At 33.5% G+C, this 12,891-nt stretch overlaps 1 protein-coding gene across 2 annotated transcripts; it reads right to left on the bottom strand.

Annotated features, from left to right (window-relative positions):
• Nucleotides 1–7,682: 7,682 nt before the first annotated feature.
• Nucleotides 7,683–12,401, bottom strand: LOC112519424 (triose phosphate/phosphate translocator, chloroplastic). 2 transcript variants are annotated; one of them, XM_025127532.1, is made up of 12 exons: nucleotides 12,071–12,401; nucleotides 11,912–11,980; nucleotides 11,017–11,082; nucleotides 10,858–10,936; nucleotides 10,215–10,335; nucleotides 10,019–10,114; nucleotides 9,554–9,666; nucleotides 9,302–9,379; nucleotides 9,097–9,213; nucleotides 8,239–8,338; nucleotides 8,045–8,145; nucleotides 7,683–7,961 (listed from the first exon to the last, which is right to left on the bottom strand). In XM_025127532.1, exons 1-12 carry the CDS (start codon nucleotides 12,319–12,321, stop codon nucleotides 7,944–7,946), a joined length of 1,209 nt encoding a protein of 402 aa, XP_024983300.1. In that variant the 5' UTR covers nucleotides 12,322–12,401; the 3' UTR covers nucleotides 7,683–7,943. The 2 variants fall into 2 exon arrangements, with proteins under 2 accessions (XP_024983300.1, XP_024983301.1); XM_025127533.1 differs by having other exon boundaries at nucleotides 7,683–7,955.
• Between the last annotated feature and the right edge of the window lie 490 nt (nucleotides 12,402–12,891).

Raw genomic sequence — 12,891 nt, 5'->3', positions numbered from 1 at the left:
ATGACGGAAATGTAAAGACGAGAAAATAAATAGCGGAAAATAAAAGATAAGAAAGTAAATAAAGAAAAAGATGAAGATGAACTTGAAGAACTTGAAGAACACCCTTGGAGAGGGTTAAAAGAAAAGGAAGAAAAGTTGGGAGAAAAAGTAGAGAGAATCCAATGGATGATGGATTAATTGGTATGAAATATGGTAACCTTAGCCTCCTATTTATACCCAAAATGGGCACTAAAAGACAAAAGAACTAAGTTTGGAGGCTAAGTTTACCAACACTAGTTACATTACAACAAAAGCTTTAACTAAAAAGTACAACCTTTAACCAAAGTTCAACTAAAAAGTACAAAAGCTTAACTAGAGAGTACAAAAGCTTAACTAAAAAGTACAACTGATTTTCTACTAAAAATCCAGCCATTTTACAGTTGTATTCCACCTTCAAAAAGCCAACGTCTTGTTCATTAAGTCCTCCAAAAAGTCGTGCAAGACCCAGGTCAACGCTGCACCAATGCTGTAGCATTTGCTGTTTTCACAAAAACTCTCAATTAGCTTCAATTTTGCATGCCATCAAGTCAACCACAACATTTAGCTTCATAATAACAAAAGTATAAAGAAATAAATTAAAAGGACTCAAAGTGGGAATGAAAAGAAATTATTATAATTAAAAAGACGTAAAAAGAGCGCGTTATGTGTTAAATTCTCAACACATATCACGTACCATTAATCAAAACAGAGGTGGAAGCTGATTTCAAGCACGCGCAAATCCACTGTATCCATTTATCACCAAACCCCATTTGCTTCATAGTGTGAAAGAGAAAATTCCAATTAACCGAATCATAGGCTTTTTCAAAATCCACCTTGAAAAGAAACAATTTCATATTCTTCTTTTTAGCATGGTGCACAATTTCATTAGCAATTAAACATCCATCCAACATTTGCCGACCCGGGATGTAGGCGGATTGATTGTCGCTAATAAGCTTACTCATGACCTTCACCAACCTGTTGGCCAAGAGTTTTGCAATTATTTTATACATGCAACCAAGCTAACTGATGGGCCTATAGTCCGAGATATCCAAAGGGTCAATTTTTTAAGGAATTAAAGCGATAAAAGAAGCATTACATCCCCTGTTAATCATGCCCGTTTTTTCAAAGTGGAAAACCGCATCAGTCACAGAGTTGCAAATCACTAGCCAAAATCTCTTTATAAAGTTAAAATTTAGACCATCAGGCCCCGGAGCTTTTAACCCATTACAAGACCATGTAGCCTCCTTTATTTCCAAAGCAGTAAAGGAAGCTTCCAGAACAACAGCCTCTTCAAGCGATAATTTATTGAAAAGAGGACTAAAGAATTTTGGTCTAGAAGGGCAAGGCTCTTTAAATCTGTCAGCAAAATGATGAAAGAAAGCATTTCTGCAGACCATAAGATCTGAGTTCCAAACCCTATTGCAAATAATGCCTCTAATTTTGTTCCTTCGCCAACTGTGATTAACAATGTTATGAAAGAACTTCGTGTTTTCATCCCCTTCAAGTTCCCATTTTGAACGCGATTTTTGTTTGAGATCCAAATTTGCCCCATTTTCCAATTGCAATCATTCAAAGACCTATTCATCTCTTTTTTGGCAGTCAACTTCTGAGATCCCCCCTTCTCAGCTTTAGAATCCCAATCTAACAAAGTTTTATTAATTTCATCTTTCCTTTTAGATTCTTTGGCAATGAAATTTTTTGACCAAAGCCTCAAATCTTTTTTGAGAGCTTTAAACTTTTCTTTTAGCACAAAGTCAGCAGCCCCATGAAAAGAGCATGAAGTCCAAGATGAAAGAACCAAATTTTGAAAATCGACAATACCCAACCATGAGTCAAAAACTGTAAATGGTTTAGGCCCCAAATTGAAATCGTCTACTTTCAAGAGAATAGGACAATGATCTTAAATAGATCTGTGTAAAACTTGCACATAAGGATCTTTCCAAACACAGAAAAAGTTAGAAGTTACCAGGAAGCAATCCAACTTGCTCATCTTTACACCATCCTTGCTAAAGCGGGTAAAACGTCTCCCGCAAAAATGAATATCATGCAGCCCAGAAGAAGAAATAAAGCTGTTGAAAGCCAAAGCCTCCTTAGAGTAAAAAATAGTACATTTTCTTTCTTCAGGAAGATGAACCGCATTGAAATCCCCCAATATTACCCATATGACATCTGGAGCGCTCTGAATCACCACGCTAAGATCTTCCCAGACTTTTTCCTTTTGCGACTGAGCTTGAGGATTGTAAACATTGATCAAACCAACCAATTTATCCACATTTTGCCACGAACCAATCGCCCCACAATAATGATCGCCTTGAATTTCTCTTTCTTTGAGAATCACATTTCCATCCTACGATAAAATAACTCCTCCAGAACGACCAGAAGCACTCACAAAGACGAAATCATGGACTCTGCACCCCCAAATTGACGCCAACCAAGCAGATGAAAAACTGTCGCATTTCGTCTCCTGCAAGCCTAACACATAATACTTATTCTTTGGAATCAGATCCTTGATTTTACCAAGCTTACCATTGGCTTTAAGCCCACAACAGTTTAAGGAAAGAATCTTCATGAAGAAAACAGAATGAACCCCCAAAGGACCAAAAAACAAATCAGTGCCTCGAACTCTTTTTTCTCTTGCTCTCGGCGCCTCCATCTTTCTCGCCAACGTATTGAACACCAATAGCGCTCCCAATCGCCTACTTTGAATCCGCCACAACATCTACAGACATCGGGTAATTAACAGTAAAGTGTATTAAAATAAAACATATTTTGTCCCAGTTCCAATTTTTGTGAAATTTACTTCCAAAATCTTTATCTTTGAAAAATGTATCATGTTTTTATCTAATTAAAAAAAGGGAAAAGTCTAAAAAAACTTAATGAACTTTAATATTTGGAATGTTAAGTTTTTGGACAAATTTTTTTAAACAAATAAGTTCTTGGACATTTCAAAACTTATTAAATAATTCATTGGACATTTCAAAACATGTTAGATACATTCTTATGACTTATACAACTAGTTAATGTGGTAAAATAATGAAAAGAGTATAAAAAAAGCCAATAAACTTTCATATTTTAAACGATTAAGTCCCTAAACATTTTTAAACCAAAAAAGTACTTACATCTATAAAATGAAATAAATATATTAAAAAATACTTACATTTAAAAAATTATTATTGATGAAATATATTTTAATTAAAAATAAAATATTTTTTATCAATGATTTTTCAAATTAAAAAAAATAAAAAAGATTTGAAAAAGATTACTGATGAAATTTATTTAATTAAAAATAAAATATATTATGTTGCTGATTTTTCAAATTAAAAAAATAGAAAATAATTTGATTAAATTACTGACCGGATTAACAATAAAATTTAACTAAATACATAATTAATTAAAATTCATCCCTAATTCGTTGGTGAAATGATATCACCAACAAGATTCAAACACGATGTTTCACATTTATTAACTTGTTACTGTGTTAGAGTGTCTGACGGTGGTCAAGTTAGCCATCAATTAGATATAAGTAATCCATGCATATATACCAATGAACACTAACGATGAATTTTAATTAATTGTGTATTTAGTTAAAAAAAATTATCGTTAACCCATCAGTAATTTAATCAAATTAATTTCTATTTTTTTAATTTAAAAAATCACCAACAAAATATATATTTTTTAAGCTAAACTAAATTTTATCATCAATCCTTTTTAAATCTTTTTTTATTTTTTTTATTTAGAAATCATATATGGAATATATTTTATTTTAATTAAAATAAATTAATCAGTAATTTTTTATAAATTCCATTTTATTTTTTTATTTGAAAAATCACTGATAAAATATTATTTTTTTTAACTAAAACAAATTTCATCAATAATCTTTTTTAAATGTAAGTACTTTTTTGTAAATATAAATACTTTTTTGTATATTTATTTCATTTTATAGATATAAGTATTTTTTTGGTTCAAAAAATATTTATGAACTTAATCGTTCAAGATATTAAATTTCATTGGTTTTTTTCAGAATTTTTCCATTATTTTACCATATTAACAAGCTTTATAGGTCAAAAAGATGTATCTAACAGGTTTTAGAAAGTCCAATAAGTTATTTAATAGGTTTTGGAATGTCTAAGGACTTATTTGTTCCAAAAAAATTGTTCAATGACTTAATCATTCAAAACAATAAAGTTTATTGGGTTTTTTAGACTTTTCCTTTAAAAAAAACATACTCTAATTTGCGAAAATAAATATATAATAACTTTTTAAACGTAATTAATTTAAAAAATAATTATTAAACTTTAATGTATTGTTTTGAATACTAAAATAAATTCTTTAAAAATATATTATTCTAAATCTAAAAAGAATAGTTGGAGACTAAAATATCAAATGTCGTGAAAACTAGGGGTGAATATGGTACGATGTTATGTTTACCAACTAATTATAGTTTATAATCGATATGTAAATATTTATACCATGTACCAGCTAACTTTACACTATTAGAAAACAAGATATCAGCGATGAAAATCAGTGAGGGAAAAAATCCTTTGCTCATCCATCGCTGAAACTTTTCCTCGTTGATCAAGCTGAAACTTTCCCTTACTGATCCGTTGCTAAAAGTTTCTCTCGTTGATCCGTCGCTAAAACTTTCCCTTGCTATGGAAGTGTTGTTTTATATTTTTTTTCAAACATTATACTATAATTATATTTAGAGTAATATTGAAGTGTTTATTATAACAATTAAAATTAGATATTAGATAATAATACTGTATTTATGAATTTATGTTTTACATATATGTTTAAGGTCTAACAATATTATTTACAGTTCAAAATAAAATTTTGTTTTTTTTACCATTTATCCATTACCAGTTTTGTTACCCACTATTTTAATAGATAGGGTAGGATATGGATAATTATATGTTTCGTTACCCGCTATTTAAATGGATTAGATAGCTGAATCACTCTTATCCCATCCATACCCTACCCGTTGCCAGCCCTAAGTAAGGCACTAAAGTAGTAACCGAGTAAACAATTAATGTTAACTAATAAATGATTAAATTCCTCTAGAAAAATCAGATGCATTGATAATTAAATATAATTCTCTTAATTATTTTTTATTTAATAAATAATATATATATATATATATATATATATATAAGTTGGTACGTTGCGATATTACCATGATATACGATTTTCAGTACCACGTATCAACCAAGTTTATAAAGTTGGTACGGTAGTACTAACCAGTTTAGTTGTACCCATTGAATTAGTACGGTTCAACTCTTTGTATTCCTCCATTCATAAAGTACATTGAACGTACATAACTGACTATAAAAAAGTTTCTCTGGAAAAAGATGGAGGCTAAAAGTCATATTTAACCAACCCAAACTTTTCATAATACGAGGTTCCCAAAAAGGGAAACTTAAGTACGCCAGTTAATTACAAATTTGCAAGCAAACGGGTTTGAGGATAACAACTTCCTAATCTAATTCCTTACAAGAATTAAGATTACAATTGGTGTCGCCTAAACCACCAAAAATGACTTCAAGTATTGGGGTTCCAAATTACTCCCCAAAGCTCCCTAAGACGACGGATGAAAGACCGCCAAAGCATTCCCACCCTTTGAACCTGAGATACATGTCGACATTAAACAAGTGTTTGGACAAAAAGTCTAGTGAGCATAAACATGAAGTTACCATCATTTAAGACCATTCACTAACTTAGGCCTAAACACCACCCAAATGCGATTTTCATGAATGAGGTTAATTAGATCTTTGGAGATCTCAAATTATAGACCTGGAATGGTTGAACTTGATAACTCGTTAAACTGTAGATTGTAGGTGGTTGAACTTAATGACCATTAATCCATAATGATATTCTTTTTAACATAGATATGCGGCTTACTTTTGTGTTCCGTCACATTCAATGAAATCGGATCTCCCTCGTAGGGATGGTAATAAAAACCGAATACCGAAACTTTCGAGTCAGCCATACGGACATTTTATCGGGGATGGGGTGGGGATCGATGACATATTCGGGATTTTAACGGGGATAGGGACGGTGATCACCGGTCGTCCGGCCCTGCCCGATATGTGTGTGTATGGTAATTTTAATTTATATATATATATATATATATATATAATCATTAAAAGAAAATACTAACATTAAAATTTAAAAGACTTTTATCCACTTTAACTCAACACCCCAAATAGGGCTCATGAAAAAGTCTAATTTATTTGTCTAATCGTGAGTGTGATGTGAATTGTATGATGTTTGAATTTCTGTTTACTTTTATATTGTATTTAAGATATTGTTTGTAATTGGTTTGATCATGTTTGAGACATTTAGACTTATATATTTAAAAAAAAATTGTAATTTATTTTTAGTTGTGAAGATTAACATATTACAACTTTTTCATATTGGTTCTGGTTTCGAATTCGTGTATAACCAACGGTGAACAGGAAACCAACGGGAAAAAGGGGATTTTTACCCTTAACACTTCCCGACGAGGATCAGGGAAATAGCGGGACCCGACGGGAATCCTCGATAAGATCCCCGACGGGGATTGGGGCAGTTACGGAAATGGTTTTAGTTATCGGTTTAGGGGAGGGGGATACCAATAACCTACCCGAACCCAGCCCGTTGCCATTCCTACTCCCTCGTCACCAAAAGGTGTGTTTTAGATATGATATTTGTATCCATATTTTCAGTGTTGTGTTTGGGTACGCAATGTACCCATAATTTGATGTTTTGGATGTTGTTTATTATTCATATTTTGTTGTTTTGGATACTTGAGTTTTATCCAAGTTTCCGGTATTTGAATATCAAGTTTTATTAATGTTTTGCATGAGTATCGGGGTTTAGTTACATATAAAATTTGGTGTTTAGGTTATGGAGTTTTTATTACGAAAATGTTGGGTTTTAGAAATCGTCTTATGGTAAAGACGTTTTATTTTTTAGAATTGGTGGTTTAATAAGCAGTCATTCAGTTTTACCGTTTTATAATATATAATGAAAACTGATTGAACTCACTAAGTTTTAAGCAATTAAGCCTAATATTTCTTCTTATCAGCGTGTACATCAGTTCATTTTGGGGTAACGTGAGAAGCTAAGAAGGGATCTAGACCCTTGATCATCTTTAATCTCAAACCCATCATGAATCATGCTTAATATGAGGATTGATCCAGTGTATCTCGTCGTAATGTGAATCCAAAGATGGTGATCCCTTCTTTCGTTTCTCACCTTAACTCTCTTTCTCACCGGAACTCAATCGTTAAGTGCTGAATGAGGTTGTTTGACAGTTGCTGCATGGTTTGGTGCAGAATGATTAAGATGCTCTTATGATATAGTGCAAAATGAAATATAATTGTTCAGTAATTGTTTACAATGGAATTAAGGTGCTGAATGGTTAAGGGAGATCTATGGTACAAAATCATTCAGAAGGTTTTTGAATCCTTAAGAAACATACATTTTTTTTTGCCAAACAAGATTCACCTGTTAACGATTTAGAGGTAGCCTCTTAATGGAACTATTTAGACACATTGGATAGTGCAACAACAGTTTTGTTTTTGCCAGATTGCCATAAGTTTGAATACTAGCATGCTTTCTGCATCATAGAGTAATTAAAGTAGAAATGAATTGATCAACAAAGTTTAGGCAATGATGGAAAATGGGACAAGATCAACTCCTCTAAACTCTGGAGAGTTAGAACTCATATATTGGTACTAGTAAAGAAATAGAATGATACATTATTGGAGTCTACATGAGAGTCGAACCTGTTTATTCTCGTAGACGCAAAAAAGAAAAAAACAAAAGAAGAACAACTTCACAAATTGTAGCAAATTTGCTACGTGTTGAAACAATAGTATTATATTAGTAATTGAATTGCGTTCGTCCCTCCTCTCGTGCCAAGCCTTTTGCCACTTCTGTCCTCATGCTGCTTTCTGATTCTACAAAAAACGAGCAACTTCTGTAACCGAGGCAGCTAGCTAGAAATACAGAAAGGGAACAAGAGAGTATGTGATCAACTCACCCGTTTCTCTTCTTCTATCTTGGCCTTGATGAGCGAGTAGATTGCAACACCAGCAATGGCAATGGATGTACCGATGGCTGTTTGTGTTGAGATCTTGTTACCTGAAGGAATCATAAATAAAAAAGATATTGTCAGTGGAAACCTCTGGCCTGCCTGCTACTAATCGATGAAAACCTTAAAGAAAGATTAATTACCGAAGATAATGATCGAGAAACCAATCACAAACACCCGTTTTAACACATTGCCAACTGCATGAGTAAGAGGTGCTACCCTTTCAAGTGTGTTGGTTGCAAGCTGAGAAGCCAAAACAAGCACACATATATAGTTCATTATCTCCATCAACACTTAATTATTTGGTTATCTTAAAAGAACACAAAAAAGTTAAACACAACAATATCAGATGAAAATCCCACACAGAGGTAGGGTATGGGGAGGGTTGGATGTCCGCAGGCCTTACCTCTACCCCAAGGGGTAGAGAGGTTTGTTTCCATGAATACCCCCGGTTTGCAAAACAAAACAAAAGTTAACAGGAAACTAGTATGGGAAGTGGCAGACAAGTGCGTGCAAACAAACATCATGTACGGTGTGAGGGGCATAAGATGAAACAAACATGAGAGACATTGCATTGTACCGATAACTACTAGGGCAAGAGGAAAACTAAGTCTGGCAAACAGAATAAACTAAGATTGGCATACAGTAAAAACATGAAATACTAGGGTTCACATAAAGTAAAGGTCCACAAGTAGATGCATAAAGAGGACAAGGAAGGTAGGAAAAACTAACGCTACCCACTATCTAACGTACGTATGCATGTCTAAACATCTGAAAAGCTCGTGTTCATTGACGAAAGAGGGATCTAAGCTTATTGTTTCAGATTTTCAGTTTTTATAGTCTGGAAATGTTGTATTACCAGTCAACTGTTTTATGTAGAGATCATTTAATGTCTACAATGAAAACAAGTTGATCCATTCAAAACTAGAAAATAACTCATTTGACACTCAAGAGTCAAAGATAGAGCACCGAAAGAGGCAAGTACTTCTGATGGACGATACCTGATTGTAGAGGTGATAAAACATTCCCACCCAAAAGAGATCTGACACGAACTTAGTCATGCCCACTTTAGCAATTGCATCACTAAACCCATGCTTTAGAAGTTGAGGTCCCTCCAACTGTTGAGAGATGAAAGGAAGAAGATGCGTAGATTTCAGGTTATGAATTATCTGGGCTGGGGTCTTAAATTAATAGGATTCAACTCACAATTATAGCAGGTGGAATGCAAACGAAGAGTGCAATGATGGAAATGTAGGCATACAAGTTGGTACTGTCCATATCAGTCTGCAAACACAAGAACAAATGTTACAAAACATACCAAAGTTGTTAGTTTTCAGTTCATTCTAAGCTCCATTTTCCATAATTCTCAGGTCATTTGTGGGTCTCAAGTAAATTAGGTAATAATGTAAATTGGACCCACAAAATTAAATAGACGAGTATATCAGCACAGAGGACAACCATGGCTTTCTTCGAGTAAATACTCCTGTAAGTGAAGGAGATATTGGAAATCATCGCACTGATAAAGCCTAGCCAGTTGAATGACAGCTCAGTCAATGAGGCCATTGATACACCTGCATTCAGACTTGATTCAGCTTTAGATAGTACAATACTGCCTCTTTATTTAGATGAATTCACAAATCAAACCATGAAAATTCATTTGATTTCATTTGATTGGGCACATGAATCAACCATTTAAGTTACTCTTCAATTAATAGTACTTCTTGACCCAAATCAATATGCTAAGTTTTATAAAATGAAGAAAAACATACCAAAAGGTAAACTTGCCAAAAAAGGAAAACTTCGCATTTTTATGGGTTTTTTGTGGGGATATATCCGTAATTATGACCAGAATATCCGAGTATAGTCTATACATGTGAATATTAAAGATCAAATATAACCATTTCTGGAAGGAAACGAGCGTACCAAGTACAACTGGAGCCAGGGACAGCCATAAAGTTATGGGTATTGACTGTCCAAGAATGAATTGAGAAGCAGCAGCATTGAAGAACGGCTCAAGGGCTATTCACAAGAATTAAAGAAATAATGAGGATTCCTTTGATTCATCGCATAGAAAAACTTGTTTACAGCTCTCTGCAATTCTTTATTCATGTCTGGTTACCTTTGATTGTGTGGGTGAATGAGACAGCAACAGCTGCAAACGACACATTGCTGGTCACATGGCCAAGTGCATGACATACAGCCACAGGAATAAGAAGCTTCAGAAGGTTCGAGTCCATTGGCTACACAAGGAACACCACATGATGTCAGCATGTCATAACAACTCTGAGGGACACCAGGAGATGACACATATATACACCCCAGGAAATCTTGATCATTCATTCTTCTTGGGCCATGTTTGGCACCCATAAGCTAACTTGTTCTTTGAGCTTATTAAAAAAGTTCTAGTTTGGTTCCAAGGGCTTTTTTCCACCTTTTTCAAATATGTCCCTTATTTTTCCAATTAATATTTCAACTTGTCATTGTAGGTCATCTTATATTGTATATAGCTTTTCAGCTAGTTTTTACTAAACATGACTAGTTTACAAGCTAACTTTTTAGCTAGTTTGCCAAACAAATGCCCTAATTGAACATACAGGGCAATAATATTTGGAAGATAAAACATGAGCTTTGCAAACAAAGAGTGATCATAGTTTTGAATCATTGCATTTGGCATTTTGTTCCTAAACAATGCACGTAAAACAATATTCAAAATAGTCGCATACAACGCCCTACGTAGCATGACTTTCAGGAAATTCACTTACAGCGCGTTTTGGAAGGCCAACAGTCCAGCTACCAAGACAATAAACAACTCCAACAGCCAAATGTATGACAGAGACAAAACTGCATAACAATGCCCTTCACAAATTGTTATCACATGGCCTCATTGGCAAATAGAACTATGAAGTTTGTGAAGGACTTACTAGGGATAAGGGAAGTAATTGTAGATTTTCTTGTTGAGTATGTTGAAGATGACATTGAGAAAGTACCTTCAAAGCAAAGGACAATACATCAATACCATTCCTGAATTCGTTAACATTGTTCAAGTTAATATACTCAAGGTCAGGGTCTCATGTGTCTGCATACCAAAACAGTATTATAACCGTATCAAAAAGAAACTACTCATATTTTAGAAAAAAATGTAACTTAGCATTCGAGAGTACATAAAAGAACAAAAATATCATGAGGGGTAGCTTATCCAGTAAGATGTTGGGTTTGTTTCCAAGTGGTAACCAGCTTCCTCAGGACCAGAATTCCATAGACTGGTTGAGGTGCTTATTATTTAACACGTGGAAATATGTAATTATATAAAATATCATCACCCGAATCATTGTTCATGAAAAAAATGTATAAATGTTGCAACTTTCGAGAAATTTTTTGCGTAAGCAAGTGTGGCAAATTCAAATGATTGCTAGAAAAAATCTAATCTTATCATCTTAAAATTAACAAACGCAATAAGATAATTTTAACAATTAATTTATAGAGGAATCTCATTGATCAAGACAATACTACCATCTTGTAACCATAAATCTGAAATATTTTAATATCATAATCAATATTGAATACTCTAAAATAGGGAATCTGGTGGAGATAATGTAATTGTTTTTGACTTTTGATTCTTCATGACGATAAACCGATCTTAGGTTTTAATATCATCCAATTAATTAATACCCTCCCTATAGAAAGGATTCTAGGACAAGTTTCGCTATTTAAAGGTAGATTCGTGGAAGAAAAACCGACAAAAATAATGTATAAAAACTAATCTCCGATTAGTTAAGCATGCACACTAATTGAGGCGTTCATGTTGACGTGACCTACCACATGAAGAAGAAAAATCCGGTAATCAGAAACGGATACTTTGCCAAGAAGCCGACGGGAGCAGCATCCCTACCACATCAATCAATAACAAATCAGTGAACGGTTGTTGAAATCAAATCAAAATGAAATTGAAGTTCAAATGGAGATATAGGATCTAACCCGGCGGAATCACTAGCAGTGGCGAGACAGGGTTTGAGAACATCACGCTTTACCGTCGTTGAGGAGATGTAATCGAGGTTTAGTAAGCTCGGGCGGAGCTGCCTTCCCCAAACGAGATTCCCTCCGTCATTGTTAAGCCTCGCCGGAAATGAAACGGCGACGGCATTTAGTCTGGCGCTGGCCACCGGTTTCGTCAGCCTAGGAATGCCGGAGATGGTGGTGGCCCCGGATGACAGCACTCGAGACTCCATTGTTTGGTTATAGAGAGAAAATGGTTGGACTAACAATGGTGTCGTTGGCTGGTGTCCATGTAATAGCAGGAAGGAGATGTTATCTTGCACCGAGTACCAATCAGCTGTGCTTTTGTCCACCATTATATTCATGGACTTTCAATCTCGTCGCTTGGATTTTTCTTTTCATTTTTGTTAAACAAAAATACATAAAATCTATTCAAATTATTACAAATTTTATTCATGTAATTTGATTAGTTTTTTTATTTAAGTTTAATACGTTACCAAAAATTAGTTGTGTGCTTTTATATCTTAATTTTACTAGAAGGGTACTCGTGCAATATGATGAGATAAATCTTCATTTTAATATTTAGTTTTTATTTTGTTTCTATCAATATAATACGATTTTATGTAGTTTTGTGAAAAAGATAATGTTTTTATTTTGGAATGAAATATAAATTTGAAAATAACATAAAAATTTTAAAAAATTAAATTGATATTAGTATTAAATTAACTATTTAATAATTCTTTTTTTAACTTTTTTAGTTCAGTTTTCTATTATAATTTAATTTATATTTGATAACAAAGTAA

This window comes from Cynara cardunculus (genome assembly GCF_001531365.2).
Source record: "Cynara cardunculus var. scolymus isolate 2C chromosome LG 10, CcrdV1, whole genome shotgun sequence".
Classification (NCBI taxonomy): domain Eukaryota; kingdom Viridiplantae; phylum Streptophyta; class Magnoliopsida; order Asterales; family Asteraceae; genus Cynara; species Cynara cardunculus.
This window is presented reverse-complemented; position numbering and strand designations above follow the sequence as displayed.

What these genes read in the sequence shown, in the direction of transcription:
- LOC112519424 (XM_025127532.1), bottom strand. Translation starts at nt 12,321, where the DNA reads ATGGAGTCTCGAGTGCTGTCATCCGGGGCCACCACCATCTCCGGCATT. An exon ending in ACTGCTAGTGATTCCGCCGG is followed by an intron (nt 11,981 to 12,070) that starts GTTAGATCCTAT and finishes TTGATGTGGTAG; the next exon opens with GGATGCTGCTCCCGTCGGCT. An exon ending in CCTGGCTCCAGTTGTACTTG is followed by an intron (nt 9,667 to 10,018) that starts GTACGCTCGTTT and finishes GTCTGAATGCAG; the next exon opens with GTGTATCAATGGCCTCATTG.